Source organism: Gorilla gorilla, chromosome 21 (assembly GCF_029281585.2).
Source record: "Gorilla gorilla gorilla isolate KB3781 chromosome 21, NHGRI_mGorGor1-v2.1_pri, whole genome shotgun sequence".
Lineage (NCBI taxonomy): Eukaryota > Metazoa > Chordata > Mammalia > Primates > Hominidae > Gorilla > Gorilla gorilla.
In genome coordinates this window covers 10,802,462-10,823,612 of record NC_073245.2, presented here as the reverse complement: position 1 = coordinate 10,823,612, position 21,151 = coordinate 10,802,462, and the positions used below count along the sequence as shown (strand labels likewise).

General features: G+C 50.3%; 1 protein-coding gene across 1 annotated transcript in view; it reads left to right on the top strand.

Moving 5' to 3' along the window:
- Nucleotides 1-21,151, top strand: part of ANGPT4 (angiopoietin 4) — a 46,149-nt gene that overhangs the window by 20,680 nt on the left and 4,318 nt on the right. The window contains exons 2-8 of the mRNA XM_004061653.5: nucleotides 5,877-6,032; nucleotides 7,802-7,923; nucleotides 10,907-11,154; nucleotides 14,943-15,058; nucleotides 16,396-16,497; nucleotides 17,917-18,083; nucleotides 20,914-21,044. Coding sequence (XP_004061701.1) covers nucleotides 5,877-6,032; nucleotides 7,802-7,923; nucleotides 10,907-11,154; nucleotides 14,943-15,058; nucleotides 16,396-16,497; nucleotides 17,917-18,083; nucleotides 20,914-21,044 — 1,042 coding nt within the window. The remainder of the gene's footprint in view (nucleotides 1-5,876; nucleotides 6,033-7,801; nucleotides 7,924-10,906; nucleotides 11,155-14,942; nucleotides 15,059-16,395; nucleotides 16,498-17,916; nucleotides 18,084-20,913; nucleotides 21,045-21,151) is intronic.

Genomic DNA, 21,151 nt, shown 5'->3' with positions numbered 1-21,151 from the left:
TTATCTAATACCTAATACAGGATGAGCACATAGTAGGTGCTCAAGAAATAATTCCTGAATGAACACCTGAATGAAACTCAGAGAGGGTGAGGGGGTTCACTGGAGGAAATCTATTTAATGTTACATATGTATATCTGCGGCATTTTATAGAACCTTGTGTTGGGGGCGTTGTTTTTTATTGAGGTATGACCCACTTACAGCAAAATCTACCCTTTTCACATATAGTTCCATGAGTTTTGACAGACATACAGTTATGTAACCACCAGCAAAATCATGACATAGAACATTGCCAATATCCCAAAAAGCTCCCCCGTGTCCTTTAACAATCAATCCCCACCTCCTCCCCGGACCCAGGCCCTGGCAATCACAGATTCTGACATTTTTAGAGAGTCATACAAATAGACTCCTACAGTATGGAACCATTGGAGTTGCATATTTTTCACTCATGATCCATCTGAGGTTCATCTGTGTGTTTGCACACATCAATGGTTCTTTCCTTTTTATTGCTCAATGGAGTCCACTGCATGGATGGACTGCAGTTTCTCCATTCGCCAATTGATGTCCATTTTATATAAATAATGCAGGAGAGAAGCAGGCTTGAGCAGATCTCCTCGGCCACGGAGGCTGCTCATCCATGGATCCGCACCTGTTATTTGTCTGAATCACCCCTCCTTCCCCAGCCCCTGCCTGTGAAAATTTCTTTCTTTTCCTTCAAGACCCTTTGCAAATGCCCTCTCCCCAGCAAGGAGCAGGGTGTGCTGACCCATGACCCAGATCTGTAAATTGGGGCTCAGAGAAACACAGTAGTCTCCAAGGGCCCACAATGAAAGTGTGGCAGAGCCAGAACTCAAACCCAGGGCCAAGGGGATGGGGCAGTAGACCAGGGACCAAAACTCAGTCTCTTTGCCAGCTGGAAGGGTGACAAAAGGTCAGGCCTTTGTACCCCATCATAGGCCTGAGAATTCGGCAGCCTGAGAGTGATGGAGAAGGGGCAGGCCTAATCCTGGAGTCGGTGCACGGCATAGAGAGAAGTAGATCCAAAAAAACAAGAGAAGTAGATCCCACGGTGGGTGAGTTCTTCCACTGGGATCCATCCCCTGCCCTTCCAGCTGGTGCCTCAGCCATGGGCCAGACCTAGCTCCCACCACCCAGGCCAATGTTAGTCTCCAGAGCCCAGCCCAGCCTAACTGAGCCCATCTGGCCCAGATTATCCATCCCAGGGCCTGTGCTGGTGGGCGGGTGTGGCAAATTGGGTGATGGGCTCCAGCTGTGGGTAACCTTTGCCCTGCCCAGCCACTTGCAACCACAGGACAAGTGGGGGACCAGTGAGGTGCTTGGGGAGCTCCAGTCACTTGAGAGGACCCTGAGCTGCCCTGAATCACCAGCTCAGCTCTGCAGCCCTCAGGCAAGGAGTCTTAGAGCCTAGCCTGCCAGATGGTGACCTTGGGCAAGACTTCTGGGCCTCAGTTTGTCCATGTTCAGGCAAATGAGAAGCTTGGGGAAGATGCCTGGGAAAGTCTCACCTCAGGCATGAATATGCTGTTTGACTACTTGGAGCAGGTGCTCAGTACCTGGATGTCTGCTTTTTAATTTAGGTTCTAGGAGGTCAATGATGCATGAAAAAGTCTGAGACCAAACTCGATATAGCTATATTTGTCCTCATCCATGCTGGTGGGCCCAGCCAGCCACACATTAGAATCTCCTGGGAGCTCACATGCAGTCCATGACTAAGATTTACCACGGACCCCTGGACCAGCCTGCTAGCCCATGCTCTGACGTTAATGACATCAAAGCCACCCCTCCCGAGGAAATCTCAACTGCACCACCCCTACTACGCCCTAATTCAGCAGGAAGCAGTTAGTGCGGTCATCAGCTGACCTCCCCAACAGCACTTGGGTTTTCCTGTTGAGGGGGGTACTGAGAGACAGGACTAGCTGGATTTCCTAGGCCAACTTAGAATCCCTAAGCCTAGCTGGGAAGGTGACCGCATCCACCTTTAAACACGGGGCTTGCAACTTAGCTCACACCCAACCAATCAGAGAGCTCACTAAAATGCTAATCAGGCAAAAATGGGAGGTAAAGAAATAGCCAATCATCTATTGCCTGAGAGCACAGTGGGAGAGACAAGGATTGGCATATAAACCCAGGCATTCGAGCCAGCAGCAGCAACCCCCTTTGGGTCCCCTCCCTTTGTATGGGAGCTCTGTTTTCACTCTATTTCATGCTATTAAATCTTGCAACTGCAAAAAAAAAAAAAAAGAATCTCCTGCGAGCTGACAGAGGGGTTAAAGACAGGAAGGCACAAAAGGCAGACCCATGGAGAGGAGGGCAGCCTGGCCCAGAATAAGGCGAGTAAACAGGTTTGAAATCCAAATTGGGATCACAGTGGGCAGTACTTACTAGTGGGTTGAGTGTGGCCGCTAAGAAAAAGAGAAGTTAAGATTGAGGACTGGGTTTGGGGCTTCAGAACTGGGTGGAGCCATTTCCTGAGATGGGAAAGATTTCGAAGCATGGGGTGGGAGTTACAGGGACAGGGGCGACGGGAGCTGAGGAATGAAGAGTTTCACACTGGGCTTGAGATGCTCATTGGAAACCATGCAGAGATGGCGAGTTGGGGACATGCAGGGGAGAAGTCTGGGTGGGCGATGGTGATGGCTCCATCAGCACAGGGGTATGTGGAAGTCCAAAGACCGATCTCAGCACCTGGGGCAGGGCCCCGATGCATTTGGATCCTCAGACCTCTTGGCATCTGGTCCTGGTGAAGCTTAATAAACCTTTCTCAGAAATGCATAAAATCAAAGCATAGGAACACTCAGTAATATGGAAATCATAAGCAAAATATGAAAAATAAAATCTGTGATCAGGCATAGCATTATCCAGTGGTGGGTGTGATGTCTATAATTCCAAAGTCCCGGTGAGTAAAAACAATGTTTTAAGATACCGTAAGAGTGTGTTGTGATATGAAAATAGTTGGGATTTCTATTGGTAATGACTCTCAGGACCTGCTAGTATGGCTGTGGTTTGTGACCTAGGCTCGTAATTGAAGGAAATGCCAAATTTTAATTACAGATTAGTGGACAAAAAATGTGATTTTTTTTTCTCACTCAAGTTCATGGAGCCTGTGGGTTCTTCATTAAGGACCCCTGACCTAGAGAGAGAATGTACATAGAGACAAGGACCCAGGACTAGGCCATGGGGGCCCTGCCGTGTAGGAGTCTGTAAAGGAGGAGTCAGAGAGTGGGCAGTTAGGGGCTAGGAGGAAACCAGGATTGGGGGGAAGTCGTCCAGCAACAGGGAGTGGCCATCCAGGTGATTGCTCCTGAGATGTCAAGCAAGATGGAGTGCCCCTTGAGTGCAGTGTCAAGGAGGGCTATCTACGACAAGGTGAATTAAAGAGCGAAGGGGGGAACTGCGCATGGTGGTGCTCGCCTGTAGTCCCAGCTATCTGGGAGGTGGGAGGATTGTTTGAAGCCAGTAGTTTCAGGCTGCAGTGAGCCGTGATCACATCACTGCACTCCAGCCTGGGCAACAGTGAGACGCCGAAAGGCAAAGGGACCTCCCAGGATGGAGAGACATGGCTGGAGGTATACAGGAGGATGAACACTATGGGCTATATTTATTCTCTATACTTTTTTTTTTTTTTTTTTGAGACACGGTCTCACTCTGTTACCCCGGCTGGAGTGCAGTGGTGCGTCTCAGCTCACCGTAACCTCCACCTCCCAGGCTCCAGCGATCCTCCTGCCCCAGTCTCCTGCGTAGCTAAGACCACAGGCTTATGCCACCATGGCTGGCTAATTTTTGTATTTTTAGTAGAGATGGAGTTTCACCATGTTGCCCAGGCTGGTCTCAAACTCCTGGGCTCAAATGATCCACTCTCCTTAGCGTTCCAAAGTACTGGGATTACAGGTGTGAGCCACCGCACCTGGCCTCTATGCTTTTTTGTATGTGTGAAATGTCACATCATTTTATTATTAACGTTATGTTGTTGTTGTTTTTTTTAAGTGAGGGTGGGTATGAAGGTGAGAAAATGGAGACAACTTGTAGAAGTTTTGTGTTGATGAGATCAGAGAAATTGGAGAAGCAGCCAGAGAGGCTGTGGAGTTAGTTTTTAGATGGAAGCTGTTAGTGCATGCTTGTGTGCTGCAGGGAGGGAGTGGGCTGATGATGCAGAGAAAGAAGGAGGGGGGTCTCTCTGGTCTTCAGTCCCTGCTGCTACTCTGCATCAAGGGCTCTCACACTTGAGCAGGCATCTGACTCAGCCAGGGGTGTTGTTAACCACAGATGGCTGGGCACCATTAAGAGTTTCTGGTTCAGGAGGTCTGGGGTGGGACCTGGAAATTCACAGTTTTAATGAGCTCTCAGCTGATGCTGACGGAAGAACCACACTTGGAGAAACACAGCTCTAACCGGTACTACTACCGCCCACAAGCACCCGCTCCAGGATTTGATAATGGAACTTGCTCCCTTTGAAACACTCCAGGGTGAGGAAGGGATGGGAGCGAACAGTCAAGATGGAAGAAGGGAGAAGAGATGAAGCAGGAAGTGGCTGAAGCCTGGCCCGAGCCAAGGTCACCACCTCTCCCGGGGAGCACCCATCTTCCCAAGGACCCTGAGAGCTGTCCAGTTGGCTTCTGAAAGACTGAGTGAGAGGGCAAGGGAAGGAGCCAGGGACCGGGGTGGGGGGCGTGGTGAGAGGCCAGCATGTGTGCCGAATGGAGAGGCAATGGTGGAGGGGAGCTGGCTGTCTGCCTGCAGGCACTGAGCCCTGAGAACACACTGTTCACCTTTACAACAGCATACTGGTGTCATGCCAGACCAGCTCTCCTGCCCTTGGGAAAGAGAGCAGCCCTGTCAAAGAAATGAACATTTGCATGTGGGATCCCAGAACATCAGAGCTGGGAGAACCCTTGGAGACTGGCCAGTCCAGCCCCATTTGGCAGATGGAGGGGATCTGAAGATAGAAAACACAGCTTGGCCAATGGACCTGCAAACTCTTTGTACAAGGGAGAGATGCATTCCCACTCCCGGCTGGCTGGCTCACCCTGAGGAAGCTGGGGAAGGAGCATGTGGTTGGGCGCTGTGCTCTGACCCTTGCTGTTTCCCCTTTTTCATCAATTCATTGAACGCACATTTATGAGCACTCACTGTGCACCACGCATTGTGCTAAACATAGAAACAAGGCAGTGAGCAAAACCAAGTCCCTGGCTTCACGGAATTGACATTCTAGAGAGAGAAACAGACAACAGACAGATAAAAAGAGAGATAGTGAGTTTAAAAAGTCAGGTGGTGATAAGTGGTATGAAGAAAGCTGAAACAGCATGAGGATGTGTGCCACGCAGATGCGGATCAGGGTTGGGGGAGGATTCCAGAGGGAACAGTGAGGGAACAGCTTGTGGGCACATGCTTGCTTCGTTAGAGGGATGTCATGGAGCCATTGCTTTGGGATTGACGTAAGTGAGGGAGAGGGGAACAGGAGAGGAATGAGAGTGTGGTGGCAGGCCTAGTCACGGAGGAACCTGCAGTCATGGCTTTTCCTCTGCGTGAGATAGGAACCCTGGAAAGATTCTGAGCAAAGGAGGAGTGTGACTTGACTTAGGTTTAGCAGGATCCCTCTGGCTGCCTAGTGGGGGATGGACTGTGAAGGGGACAAGGATGGAAGCAGAGAGGCAGACAAAACAGGCATATAAATCCCTCCCAGGGAAAAATCCACTGGGATAGTCCAGGCAAGAGGTAATGGTGGCCTGACCTGGCCCGGCATGTTCTGAGCCAGGGAGGCCTCAAGTGGCTGCTCAGTGCCCTCCCATGGTGACACGTGGGAGGGACAGGGGGCTTCCCCCAGCCCCTCCCCCGTGACCCCAGCCCATGGTCTCCCACAGCTAGAGACGGCCATCAAGACGATCTTGAGGTCGAAGCTGGAGCAGGTCCAGCAGCAAATGGCCCGGAATCAGACGGCCCCCATGCTAGAGCTGGGCACCAGCCTCCTGAACCAGACCACTGCCCAGACCCGCAAGCTGACCGACATGGAGGCTCAGGTAACAGAGGGTGACTGAGTGGGCACTGAGGGCCTGTGGCTGGCCAGGCTGGTTCGTAGCCCCAGTCATCTTACCTTGATCTCTGACCCTGAGTAGGGTCAAGGCCTCCTCTGGGCCTGTAGCCCCCGGGGTCCCTCCTCCCTGTTGAACTTGTCTTAAAACTATCTCTCTCCAAGCTGTGAGCCCTGGGGGGTGGATGCTGGGCTTGGCTTTTCTGCCTCTGTAACTTCAGTGCCTGGGTCTGTGCTGGGCACTGGAATGAGGGGTATAGTAGCACAGCTCCCTTGCCCTCAGAGGACTTACAATGTGCCAGGGGAAGATGGATAAGAAACAATTCATTGGGCCTCTGGGGCCAAGGACTTGGAGAGAAGAGGTATCTGAGCAGCAAAGAGCAGGGAAGGAACTAGTGAATAAATGAAGGGTAGGGAAGTCAGTGGATGAAAAAGTGAGTAACCAATAGACACAAGTTTGTGCCCATTTGTTTGATCCCCCGTGTGCCAGGCACTGCTTAAGAAGACTGGTGTCTAGTATATAAGCAGGAAACAAAGCAGGCATACATTCCTACTCCTGTGAAGCTTCCCCTGGAAATGGAAAGATAAGTGACATATATGGTCATGCACTGCTTAATGTTCCAGTCAACAGCTTGCCACATAGACAACAGCAGTCCCATAAGAGTATCGTATGCTGTTTTTATTGCACCTTTTCTACGTTTAGATATGCATACACAAATACTTCCTACTGTGTTATAACTGCCTACAGTATTGGGTGCAGTCACATGCTGTATGGATTTGTAGCTTAGGAGCAATAGGCTGTCTCATATAGCCTAGGTATGCAGGCAGCTATACCATCTAGATTTGTGTAAGTACACACTATGATGTTTGCACAATGATGAAATTGCATGATGACGACTTTCTTACAACATCTTTCCGTCATTAAGCAACACATGTCTGCATATGTTAGCCAGTGACAGCGCTAAGGAGAAAATAGCATGGAAGAGAGAGCAAGAGAGGGGGTGCATTGGGAGTGGTGGGGGGGATGAGAGCTGCAAGCTCATACAGCAAGGCCAGGAAGGGCCATGGAGAAGGTAGGGCTGCAGCCAGGCTTACAGCAGAGAGTGCTCCAGACAAGGGATGCAGCATGTGCAAAGGCCCGGAGGGAGGATGGACGTGCTGGCAGGTTCAAGAACATCAGGAGACCACTATGCTGGAGTGACCAGGAGGAGAGTGGCAGGCAAGGAGCTGGAGAAGTGATAGGGACAGATCACACCATAGGGCCTTGCAGGCCACAGTGAGGACTGGGGCATTTCCGCTGCATGAGATGGGAGCCACAGGAAGCTTTTGAACAGAGCAAACATGTTTTAAGAGGCAGCCCCAGGCTACTGAGTAGAGAATAGGCTGCAGGCAATGAGGGAGCAGTCCAGGGCCAGAGTGAGGGCCACAGAGCAGGAGAGAGGTGGTCAGGGGCCACCTGGAAGGCAAGGCTGACAGGACCTGCAGAGGAGTTGGATGTGGGGGACAGGGATGACAGCTCCTGGGGCCTAAGCAGCAGGGAGAATGGAGCTGCCATTGCAGTGATGGAGAAAGGCAAATTTGGGAAGCAGGCAATAAGCTTAAGTCAGGGCCTGTGAGTGAGTAACCACAGGAACTACGACTGGGAGAGTGGAAATGGGTAAGTTTCTGGAGTGGCAGGGTCTGTGGGCAGGTGGGTGGTTGGGCAGGGCTCCTGTAGCGCTTACGCAGCCCCCTACCTGCTTCTGCTTGCTGGGGCAGCTCCTGAACCAGACATCAAGAATGGATGCCCAGATGCCAGAGACCTTTCTGTCGACCAACAAGCTGGAGAACCAGCTGCTGCTACAGAGGCAGAAGCTCCAGCAGCTTCAGGGCCAAAACAGGTGGGTGTGGCACCTGGCACCAGACTAGGACAGGGGCTGGGGCTGGAGTCAAGTTTAGGACCTAGCGCAGACACCAGAGCCAGGGCTAGGACTGGGGCTGGAGCCAGGACCGGAAGCTGGACGTGGGCTGGTGTCTGGGATAGGGCCTGCGGCCAGACCTAGGAGCTTGGATTAGGACTGGGGCAAGGAGGTATCCTGGGAGTTAGGGCTGAAACTAGAGCTGGGAATAGCCCCTGCTGGGGAAGGACTGAAACCAGGGTCAGAGTCTAGACTGAGGCTGGAAATGAGAGTGGATACGGGGCTGGGCTAGGGGCCAGGCAAGCACATTGCCTGGCCCCTGCACTGGGTGGGACAGGGGATAGGCATCTTCCTGGGGCCCAGGACACCCTGATTCTTTCTTTCCCTTTCCTTCCTTCCTTCCTTCCTCCTTCTTTTATTTATCTCGTTAATTTTAACAGCTTTATTGAGATCTAATTTACGCACCATACTATTCATCCAGTAAATTTTATTGGCTTTACTTCTTTGCAAATAAATAAATCTGGTGCTATCTACGATTCCTTTCCCAGAAACAACCACAGTTACCAGGTTCTTGTCTACACTATCACAGAGTCTTTGCATTTATAAGCAAATGGGCATCAGGGGAACACCCTTTAAATTACAAAAAAAAAAAAAAAAGCGGTCATGAGGTTTAGATAAAGCAGAAAAATCTGGCAGCTAAGGCTGATTTCACCTCAGTTTCAAGCTGAGTGAAGAAAAAAGCTGCCAAAGTCAGGGCTCTGGAGAAGGCAAAATCTACCCACTGAACAAGCCACAGGCCTGTGAATCAGGCAAGATGTTATTGTTCACATGCTGGTTCAGGACAAGGCCATAAGATCCCCCAGCTCTCTCTAATCTGGGTGCAATTAAGGAGAATCTGCCCATCTTCTTATTCTCCCAACCCAAGGTCTCAGTGGCAAGGACTGGGACACTTTCAATGACTCTAAATTAACACTAGGTGTCTAGAAATCAGTGAGGATGGAGGATGTCATCAGTTAACTCTTGGCCCGTGAAGACAGGGCAGGAATTCTAGAATTTCAGTGTGCCCCAATTCTCTCTTTTCCTGCAGCATAATTGGGAGTCCAGAGGAAATTTCTTCTGCCCTAGCTGGACTCAATTTCTTAGTCTGCAGAATGAGTTGGCACAAGTGGATATACAGTAAAATGTCTCCCTCCCAGCCCTGTCTCTCAGCCACCCACCCAAGCCAGAGGTAGCCACTGTTCCTAGTTTCTTGTGTATCCTTCCATTCATTCAACCAACAATTATTTTTCGAACTCTTTTCACGTGTCAGGCACTATTGTAGACACTGTGGATACAGAAGTGAACAAAGAGACAAAAGCCCCTGTCCTCGTGAAGCTGACATCCTATAAGCTGACATTCCAGGGTTTCTTATGAATATGCAAACACATACATACAGAAGATTGCTAACTTACAATGGTTGGGCTTACAATTTTGTGACTTAACAGTGGTATGAAAGTGATACACATGCAGTAGAAACCGTACTTTGAGTACCCATACAACCATTCTGTTTTTCAGTACAATATCAATACCTTACATAAGCTACTCAACATTTTATTATAAAATAGGCTTTGTGCTAGATGATCGTGCCCAATCACAGGCTAATGTAAGTGTTCTAAGCATGTTTAAGGTGGCCTAGGCTAAGCTAGGATGTTCAGCAGGTTAGGTGTATTAAATGAGTCTTTGACTTAGGACATTTTCAGCTTAGGATGGCTTTATTAGGACATAGCCCCATCATACATTTTGGAGCATCTGTACATTCCCATTTTTATCCTTTTTAAGCCCAAATGTAGCCTACTACTTGTTTATACCTTGTTTCTACAAATTATTATTCAGTTACCTTGGAAAGATTCTATAACTGCATGACATACTTGCTCATTCTTTTCTCCACCTTTATAATGCTCCACCATATGTGGTCCCTGCTTTTATTCCTCCAGTCCCCAGTTAATGGATATTGAGGTTGCTTCCAGCCTTTTACTAATCCAACCAGTGATACGATGAGTAACATTTCCATATCTCATTTCACACACATGTGAGTAAATCTGGAGGATAAAATGTCCAAAAAGAAAGAGCTGAGTCTAAGGCTTTCTTTTGAAAAACTCCTCTTTGCTTCTAAACCCATTACAAAAAATGTCTCTTGATTATTATAATATCATCGGACAACAGGAACCTGTACAAAATAAAAGTGAAAGTTGGGCCCTCCATCCTGCCCCATCTTCCTCCTCTCCATCTTCATCCACTCAAACCTGCTCTGCAGAAGTCACAGCACTTGAGGGAATTTCTTTCATATTCTTCCCAAACACAGGCACCACTGCGGTCTTTCCAGCCTTCTCCTATACGTTCACCCCATTTCTCTTTATTTACATTAATACTTTCTTTCTTTCTTCTCTTGCCACACATGGGGTTAGACTTGATGTGCCCCAAGTCCTGGGCATCTTTCCAATTCTGTGCAAATGCCTCCTCCTTCATGACTGCGGAACATTTCCAGGGACGCCAAAACGCAACGGATTCAGCCAGTCCTGGCTTTTGGGCATCTAGGCTACATCGTTTTTGGTTGGTTGGTTGGTTTGTTTTTCTATTACAAGCAAGTCCCCAGGGCCATTCTTGACCATGCTCCCTAGAGGATATCTCCTGAGAGTAGACTGTTGGGTCAAAAAGCAAGCACATTTGGGATTTGATAATAGCTACCCAGTTGCTGGTGTCCCTCCCACACCACCTCTTTCTTCCACTAAACCTCAATCTATATTACTCCAGGGCCGGGTATCTCTTTTCTCCCCTCCTCAATCTGTGCCTACAGTGGGCACAGGACGTTCCACCACACTTGAGTCTCATCGTCGGGCTGCAGGGGCTCCAGGGCCCGGGGAGGCGCGCGGGGGTGCGTGCTTCGCCAGGATGCCAGGCTCACCTCTGTGCGCCCCCTACCCCGCAGCGCGCTCGAGAAGCGGTTGCAGGCCCTGGAGACCAAGCAGCAGGAGGAGCTGGCCAGCATCCTCAGCAAGAAGGCGAAGCTGCTGAACACGCTGAGCCGCCAGAGCGCCGCCCTCACCAACATCGAGCGCGGCCTGCGCGGTGTCAGGCACAACTCCAGCCTCCTGCAGGACCAGCAGCACAGCCTGCGCCAGCTGCTGGTGTTGTTGCGGGACCTGGTGCAAGAAAGGGCTAACGCCTCGGCCCCGGGTGAGTGAGCGGTGTGCGCCCCAGTGTGGCTAAAGACGGGCAGGAGAGGGGAGGGAGACCCTGCTCACCCTCCAGGGTCTCTGGGCGCCTGGGAGCCATTGCGGGCCCCACCCTCCCCGACCATCTGTGAAAGAGAAACAACAATAAACAGTAATAATGGCGTCAACAACAATCCCAATCCAGGCCCTGTCCCCTGATTCCATGGGTGACCTTGGGCATGCCCCTGCCCCTCTCTTGGCCTCAGTTTACCCATGGGTTTTGGAGGCGAGGATGAGGGCAACAGCAATCCAGGCTGACAAGTTTGGTCTCCAGGATTCATTCTCCAGCCCCACTTTCTTGGGCTTGTCCTACCCCTCTCCGGGCCTCAGTTTTCCTAGCTGTAGAATGGGAGGAACTGGGAGGTTGGACTCAATGCACCCCAAGGACCTCTCTCATCTTAATGCCCCTGCCCCTAAGCCCAAGAGGGCCAAACAGAAGTGAAGAGGCATCCCTGGCCCTGGCTTCTGGGTCAAGAAAACAATGCTGGGCTGGGCTCCCAGGCTCACTGACTCCTTCTAACACGGCCTACTTGGGGTGTCCAAGGCATTCTTGGCCCCAGCTGCAATCACTCAGTCAACAAACATTTACTAAGCACTTACTGTGTGGCAGGCCCAGTGCTGGGTGCTGGGGATACAGCAGTGAATGCACAGTCACAGCCCCTGTCTCTTGCAAAAATGTCCAATCCCTGGTTTACGGGTCCCAAAGGGAAGGAGAAAGAAATACATGGTTTTTGAGTGCATAATATGTGCCAGATGCTCAGCTATCAGTGTTCCTGAAGTTTCCAGACCATAAAAATAGACAGGTCCAAAGGCTGTGCGAAGGAGAAGGGCTCTTAGCCTGAGGCTAGCAGGGGGCATGGGAGGCTTTTGAACAGAGTGGGACTACTTTCAAGAAGCTCTGACTGGAACCATTAGTGGAGATGTCCTGATGAGAGAGAAAGACCAAAGGGGCTACTGCTGCTCCTGGATCCATAGTGGAAGGCTGGAAAGCCTTTAAGACCCAATAGTGATGGCGCTCCAGGCACCACCAGGGCTGACAAGGATTTGAGGGCAGAAGATTCCACCCTGGCTCCATCTCAGTCTGGCAGACCCAGCTGAGTAGGGGTTTGAGGCCTAAGGAAGCTACAGGTAGGAAAAGTAGACACCTTCCAACTCGCGACATGTGGATTAACCTGAACCCATTACTGGCGTATGCACAGACCTGGCCTTGAGCTGCCTGAATTCGTCCCATGTGTGGGTTTCTTGTAGCTCAGCCCAAGGCACAGGGCCTGGGCCCAATGCCTCCCACTAACCCACTGGTAACCCAGTGCCCAGCTGAGGCTGAATGTCTGCTCAATCGTCTGAGTAGGAGGTTGTGTTGGGCACCTCATCTTGGGCACCTTTTGCCCAAACACCCTGTCCCCCGTGCTCCACTATCACCAGGGAAGGACACTAAGCAGTTGCTTTCACCCCCTTCTGGATGGAGAAACTGAAGGAGAGACTCAGTCACCAGGTGTAGAAGAGAGGGCTGGATGGAGATGGGGCACAGGAACCAGGCATCCTTGAAGTCTAGCAGGAAGGGAGCACTAGCTCTCTGCATGGCTTTGTCCCAGTCAGGTGGAGGCTGGTGAAAGGAGAAGAGAGTCAAGTCTTCTGATGTTCCCAGGCACTGGGGAGTTTGGTTCAGAAGGTTACAAGGACACGGGCACAGGCAGAAAAGACCAAACTTGTGCATGATATAAAAGCAGCAATTGTTCATGCAGGCTGTTTGCCCAACCTTACGTATGCTCAGTGGTGGAAATCCAAAGGAAGATGTGTAGGAGGAAGGGCACTGGCTTTGCAGTCAGATGGGCCGGAGTTCAAGCCCTGGGTCCTTCACTTATTAATTAGCACTGGAACTTCATACATGTCACTTATTTAACTTCTCAGAGCCTCAATTTTTCTTACTTGTAAAATGGGAATAATAATCTCATAGAGTTCTTGCCCAGAGAATCAGATGAGTTCATGCATACAAAAGGGTTCAGCACAGTGCCTATGCACAAAAGCGAGGGAAACTGGTACAAATTACCAGCCCAGATATTCAGAGGAGGACCAGATCAAACTGTTGCATATCAATATCAGTCCATCCTATTCTTATGCCTCCCAAAAATATTTTTCCTGGCCCCAAACTACCCCTGGCATTACATGACACCTTGGAAACACTACAATACATGGTGAGTATTTCACTTTTTGTGTTGATATTATTGTTGTTATTGTTATTGATATTGTTGTAGACTAAGGAAAATAACAGTGAGCAGAGCCTTGGAAAGGGTGGCTGGAAATCTCAGGCCAACCCTGGCTCTGTCCTTGACTTACTGGGTGAGGTTCAGCCCATCCCTGCTCACCTTGAGGCCAACAGCCTCCTCATGCTTGGCTGGACTCCAATTCCCCATGGGGAGCTAAGGGGGTGCCAACAGGTGGGGCAGGGGTCTCCACTGCCCAGGAAACGCTTGTGAGTGAACTGGGATTGATTTGGGGGTCTTAGTCATCTCATTTGTGACATGAGAGCAAAAGCCTTCTCTGGACTAGTGCCCCAGATCCAGGATCTGGGATCCCTGAAGTTCAGATGTAAAGCCAAACCAGGAAGTCCCACCCTGTGGTAGCCTCCTGGTTCCTCACTGGTGTTGACAACCTATCCATCTGGAATTTTAGCCCCATCCTGGGTACCTGCCTACCCAGAGAGATTGGATTCTGGTAGAATCATAGTTCAAACCTCTAACTGGATTCCACTAATTGAGACAGAGGAGATTTTAAATCTCTGCACTTTATTTGTCAACAGTCACTTTTTCCAGGCCAGGCCTAGAAACCCCTGGTAGGTTTTAGTCATTAATACTATCCTGATCTCATGTAGTCCAGAGGGAAGAAACAGGGGCCCTTTAAGGCCAGCAGTCAGCTTCAAGGGAGGACAGAATAAGGGAGCATATGCCCAGGGCAGCAGGGAGATCCAGCCAAAAGGGTGGGCTACGAAGGGGAGCCCACAGCTTCCCACCCAAGGGAGCTCCAAAGAAGGAAGGTTCTGCCTTACCTGGCTGTGTGTCCTTGGGCCAGTTGCCTCACTCTTGGGCCTCAGTTTCCTGGTCTGTGAAATGGGAAGTGCCTCACTGGAGTTCAGGCCCCAGTAACTCTCTCCCAGAAAACTCTAGCAGCCTCCTCTCTGGCCCCCCAGCTTTGAGTCTCATCCCCTCCAGGCCCGCCTCCACACTCTGGACAGAGTGCTCTTTCTCAGCCCAGAGAATCTGGGCTCCGCAGCCTGGCATTCAAGGCTGACTTGGCCCTGCTGAAATCTCAGCTTCCCCTCTCCTTTTCCTTCCCCACCTTCTCTGTGCCAGCCTTGTTCTACCCTCTCAGTTGCACCATATAGCAAGCAGCCTCCCTGGTCTCAACTCCTCTCTCATGGTGTGAGTCATTTCCTCTCCTTGGCCTCAGCCTTAGTTCCCCTCCCCATGCCCTGTCCTCTGCACACACTAGGGCCCTTCCTACCTTGGGGCCTTTGCATATGCTGTTTCTTCTGCCTGGAACACCTTCCCCTTCTCCACTGGGCAACTCCTGCTCATTACACAGGTTCCAGCTTACTGTCACCTCCTCTACGAAATCTTCCCAGGTCTGACTCATCTCCCTGTCCCCAGCACCTCCCAACCCAGAACCTGGCACAAAGCAGGCAGGCTTGCCCACGTGGCCTCTTCTCTCTTTCCTTGCTCACCTCCAACTGACTTTTGTGTTGTCCCTTTGCAGCCTTCACAATGGCAGGTGAGCAGGTGTTCCAGGACTGTGCAGAGATCCAGCGCTCTGGGGCCAGCGCCAGTGGTGTCTACACCATCCAGGTGTCCAATGCAACGAAGCCCAGGAAGGTTAGGGGGCTCCCTGGGAACTGTGGCTGTTAGAGGGTGCTGAGCCAAAGGCTTCCCAAACAGACACCCCCCACCCCATCGGGATCAGGCTTTGTCCAGTATCTGAAATACCAGAGGTGTAGGGGTGGCTTTGACTTCCCAGCAGTCAGGGATCAGATTGTGGGGATAAGCAGAAGTTCCCAAAGTTGGAAGTGCATCCCTAACCAGCATCACTTCAGAGGTGCTTTCACTGGAACAGCACAAAATAGTTCAGTGTTGGTTAAGATGATGATAGCTGATATTACAAACAACCCCCAAAATTCCAGGGCCTTAGCCCAAAGACGTTTCTCTCTAGTTTACATATAGTCCAGTTGAAGGCAGGACTTGGGGTTCTGCTCCATGTGGGAAATTAGAAACCAGGGCTAATAGAGGTGCCACCATTTTCAATGAGTGGCTCCCAAGTTTGTCCTAAAATTTAAGGTCAAGTCATCCGATGAGAAGGGTGACAGAGAAGAGCACGGATGTCAGGAGGGAGTGTCTGAGAGCCAGGCCTAGAAGGGAAACAACTAGCAAATTCCCACTTCATAATTCCCTTTTTTTTTTTTTTGAGACAGGGTCTTGCTCTGGTGCCCAGGCTGGAGTGCAATGGCATGATCACAGCTCACTGCAGCCTTGACCTCCTGGGCTCGAGTGATCCTCCTGCCTCAGCCTCCCAAGTGCTGGGACCACAGACACATGCCACCATGCCCTGGCTAATATTTTTAAACATTTTGTAGGGACAAAGTCTCTCTGTGTTTCCTAGGCTGATCTGAAACTCCTGAGCTCAAGCGATCCTCCCTCCTCGGCCCTCAAATTGCTAGTATTACAGGTGTGAGCCACCATTGCTCTATTTCCTTTCACCCCCTCTTAATATACCAAGGAGAATGCCTCTGTTTGTCTCCAGGTTGTCTTTTACACTTCTCACACACCTGCTACACTCTCCTTTCAACAAAAAGAGGTCAAGCTTCCGTTTACCTAATACTGCCAGGCACTGTTCTAAACACTTTACGTGACTCATCTCATTTAATTTTCACAACCCCAGTTGGCAGATGAGAGACTGAGGCACAAAGAGGTTAAGGTATGAATCTCCATTTTACAAATGACAGGAAGGCTCTGAGAGGTCATTACTTACCCACCACTTTAGAAAAATGATGACAATGGATGGGGAATTTAAGCCTGGATCTTTCTGATGCCCAGGACCCCCAGGCTCACCTGTTGCTCTGTGGGGGTCTGTCTGCTTAGCCACATTTGGGCTAGCACGGGCCTGGCCTCTGGCTACCTCCAAGGGCTCCCAGCTGTGCCTTGCCCACCCCCTCCAGGTGTTCTGTGACCTGCAGAGCAGTGGAGGCAGGTGGACCCTCATCCAGCGCCGTGAGAATGGCACCGTGAATTTCCAGCGGAACTGGAAGGATTACAAACAGGTAACCCTGCTGCCTTGAGGAGGGGCCATTCTGCTCTGAAACCTGGGGCAGGGGCTGGGCTGTTGGAAGGGGACTGCTTTGCCCTCATTCCTCCCCCAGAAAAAATCAACTCATCTAAAGCTGACAGTGCACATCTGCTTTATGGGACCCCATCACCTGAATTTGAATGTTCTTTCTGAAAGTTCTGACATATGTTCTAAGAAAAAAAGTTTAGCTTTATTTTTGTTTTAATTTTTTTTTAAAAAATACATATACATTTCTAATTTTTTAAAGAATACAAAGGAGGAGACAGAATAAAAATCCCCCCAGTCAACCCTGACTGCGTTGCTTTAATGAAGTTTCTTGTCTTTTCATACATCTATGATCATATCTGCAGGAGAGATTCATTAACGAGGAATTGCAGGCCCAAAGATCACATGTATTTTATCAGATGAGAAGCCCGATTGTTTTCCAATTTTTAAATTAGGTTTTGAATAAAGGATTTTTTGCCAAGCTGACTTAAAATACTTAAAAGCTCTTAAAGTTTTCAAAGCCAAAGAAATAGAAAAAGATACCCACAAAGTGATACAGCAGTTCTATTATTTGCGTCTGCTTGCTGTTCATTTAAGGAATACTTAAAAATAAATACCAAATTAAGTTATGAGTGTTTTGAACTAATTGGGTTTTAAACAACCATTAAAATGGCAAGGAGGAATAGGGTGTCCAGGTGCAGAAATACACAAAAGAACACTGAATATTAACCATCAGGCTAACCCGCATTGCATCGTGACTAAATTGGGGAGCGGGCCTTGGGTGTGCCCCTGTCCTTGGTGCTGAATTCTTGTTCTGCCCAAGGGCATCGAGACATGACATTCCCCACACTCTCAGTTTTACATTTCTGTGTTGCTGAAATCTTGCAGTGGCTGCGCTGTCACTGAACAAAGTTTGCTCTGCTATTTATGTAACTGATTGAAATATTTTATTTAATTTTTGTTGAGGTTTAACATACATGTGGCTAAGCGCACAAATAAAGTGTAAGGCTCAGTGAGCCTTTAGATATGTATTTAACCACGTGACCACCATTCAGTGCTAGATGTACAACACTCCCAGCACCCCAGAAGCCCACTTTGTGCCCCCTCCCAGTCAATACTCCACCAAAGGTAGTCACCAAATATTACTTTTTCCTGTTCTTGAACTTCAGAGGAATGTGATTTCAATAACTTTTAACAGGCTTTTACACTTACCAAAGTCTTAGTCTTTTCCCTCTAGCAGATGGAGGGCTCCCACTCCCAGTCCTGCCTACACTGTACTTATGAACTCGATCATTAAGCACAGCGGTTTTGTGTAAGTAGCCCTGGAGCCTGGCCCAGCCCAGCTCCTCAGCCAGGGACATGGCCTCCTCCTCAGCATGAGTCTCACCCCACACTCCCCTCCCTATAGGGCTTCGGAGACCCAGCCGGGGAGCACTGGCTGGGCAATGAAGTGGTGCACCAGCTCACCAGAAGGGCAGCCTACTCTCTGCGTGTGGAGCTGCAAGACTGGGAAGGCCACGAGGCCTATGCCCAGTACGAACATTTCCACCTGGGCAGTGAGAACCAGCTATACAGGTGGGTTCGGGGCCCAGGCCATTGTGGGGGCTGGGGTCTTCAGCTAGTGGGCGGGCTGGGGTCTCCAGGCTAGTGTCTACAGAGTCTGCTCCAACGGTCAGTCTCTGGGTGTCTCCTGTTCCTACCATCTGTCCCCCATTTGGGTGCACGTCATGGGATCTGGAGGCGGCTGGTTAGCACTCAGCATGTCTTAGCCACTGGGTGGAGTGGAAAGAATGTCATTGGTGCTGCCATCCGAGGAGCAAGAAGGGGTCTTCCAAGGTCAGTCATCCCAAGTCAGCCTTTTTACAGAGACCCAGAAGCAAAAGGAGGTGACTTGCCCAGCCTGTCCTATGCCCTGGGGCTGGGTGGAAGGGTCCCTGGGCCAGGAGTTGAAATTCCTGCGCTCATTGTGGCCTTGCTCCAGCTTGCTCTGGGAACTTGGACAAGTCAGTCTGGCTTCTCTGAGCTTCTGCTTCTTCAATAGCAGGATGAGCTTAAACGTGACGATCTTGTAAGATCATCAAGGTTTCTCACCCCTTCCTCAGCCTGGTTCTTGGCATATTTGGGAAAAGGAACTAGCATTTATTGAGCACCTACTATGTTCCAGGCACCATTATTCCATTTAATCTTCCCCACAACACTTTGAAGTAGGCATTACTGTACCTACTTTAGTAATATGGAAACTGAGATGCCAAGTTTAAGTATCCTGCCCAAAGTTACAAGTTAAATGAGCTGGAATTTGAACCCAGGTCTCCCTGCTGCCAAAACTCATGATGTCTCCACAACATGATATTGCCTCTCAGAGAAATTTAAGGATCTTTTAGATAAGTCTGGGTCCTGGCTATCTCTGAACCAGGGTTCACACTCACAGGGCTGCAAAAATCTCACATGTCGTCTGGTTCTTCATAGATTCCCTCCATAGTTGCAATCATCATCCAGCCGTGCTGGAATACCTCCACTGATGGGAAGGTCGCTTCGCCCCAAGGAATCTCTGAATGACTCTCTGTCCTCCTGAACTTTATGCCTGATTCCACTTCTGGGAACTTCTCAGTGATATGCCCCCACTGTTTCCTCCAGCTGAGTCCCATTTAAGCCACTGGCCACCAAAGCAAAGGCTTTTTTGAGGCAGGGTCTCACTCTGTTGCCCAGGCTGGAGTGCAGTGGCATGATCACAGCTCACTGTAGCCTTGACCTCCCAGACCTCCCAGGCTCCAGTGACCTTCCCACCTCAGCCTCCCAAGTAGCTGGGATTACAGGCATGCACTACCATGCCCAGCTGATTTTTGTATTTTTTATAGAAACAGGGTTTCCCTATGTTGTCCAGGCTGATCTCGAACTCCTGGGCTCAAGCAATCAGCCTGCCTCAGCCTCCCAAAGTGCGGGTATTACAGGCGTGAGCCACCCTAGCCAGCCTCAGCAGGACCTTCTTAATTGCTCCCAAATTGGCTCCCTACTTCAGCTGCCAGTGCAGCCTCCCCCAACCCTGCCGTACAAACACCCCGCATTCTCTCCAACCAGGCCCAGCCGTCTGCCAAGGGCCAAATAATAACAAGCACCGAATGTTGAGCACTCACCCCGTGACACTGCTCCGCACACTTCACACACTGACATCACCAAATCAATAATAAACGAGGGCAGCACTGCTAATTTCACTATCATTACCACTGGAACAGATGAAGAAACTGAGGCTCAGTGGGGTGAGCCAATCCTCCAAGGCCGTGCAGCTCTAAGTGGTAGAGCTGGAATTTGAATCCAGGCTTTCTGGCCCCAGATCTCATGGTCTTCATCACCAGGCAGGCTTGGACATGCCCACCAAGGCCACAGAGCCTGGCAAAGAAATAGAAACCCTCACCTGGCTGGCAGCAGATGTCGAAGCTGCAGAGCTGGGGTGCCCTGGAGCCCAGATCCATGGGGGCTGGTGTAGTCAGGGAAGGCTTCTTGGAAGAGGTGGGTGAATGTGAGGAGGTGCGATGGGGCTGGGGTTGCCAGATCATCATCAGCTGGGGAACAAAATGCACGTAGACTCCCAAGTCAGGCCACACTAGGCTGGCATGTGGCTCCGACCCTCATTCATTCTGAGACTTGAGCAGGTTTCTTTGGCTCTTGGGATTTCTGTTTTCGCATGTGTAAAATGGGAATAGGGTGTTGTGAGGATTAAAGGAGAATGAGTTAACCTATGCAAAGCACTTTGAACACATAGTAGATGCAAAGAATAGAAAAAAAAAAAAAAGAAAAAGAAATGTTGCCGGGCACGGTGGCTCACATCTGTAATCCCAGTGCTTTGGGAGGCCAAGGCAGGCAGATTGCTTGAGCTCAGGCGTTCAAGACCAGCCTGGGCAACATAGTGAGACCCTGTGTTTGTATTTTACAAAAAATACAAACATTAGCTGGGCATGGTGGCCCGTGCCTATTGTCCCATTTACTCAGGAGGCTGAGGTGGGAGGATTGCTTGAGCCCAAGAGGTCAAGGTTGTAATGAGCCGTGATTGTGCCACTGTACTCCAGCCTGGCAACAGAGCAAGATGCTGTCTCTAAAGAAAAGAATGTGTATGTATTAGCCATTATTACCATTATTGTGACCATTATCACTTCTCTGCAAGACTCAGGTTCAGTGAGATAGGGGAGGCCTGGCATACAGTAAGTGCTTTGTCCCTGGGAGGCAGCAGGCAGGGAAGGCAATCCAGGAAGGGAAACAGCCCAAGCACTCCACCCAGGCTGGGGCTGTCCCTCCAAGAACACCTGGAGGGGAAGCCCAGCCTGGGACAAAGCCACTGGGGAAGTTCTTGCTCGACACAGCCCCAACCTGACTCTGGGCCCTTCTGCCACCACCACCTCTGGGTGGCCTCCAGGCTTTCTGTGGTCGGGTACAGCGGCTCAGCAGGGCGCCAGAGCAGCCTGGTCCTGCAGAACACCAGCTTTAGCACCCTTGACTCAGACAACGACCACTGTCTCTGCAAGTGTGCCCAGGTGATGTCTGGAGGTAGGTGCAGGGTGGGGTGAAGCTCTGCCCACCCACGGGCTCACCCAGATTGACACTCCCATTCCCTCCCCAGGTTCTTGTGCACCCAGGGCTGTCAGGAGGATGGG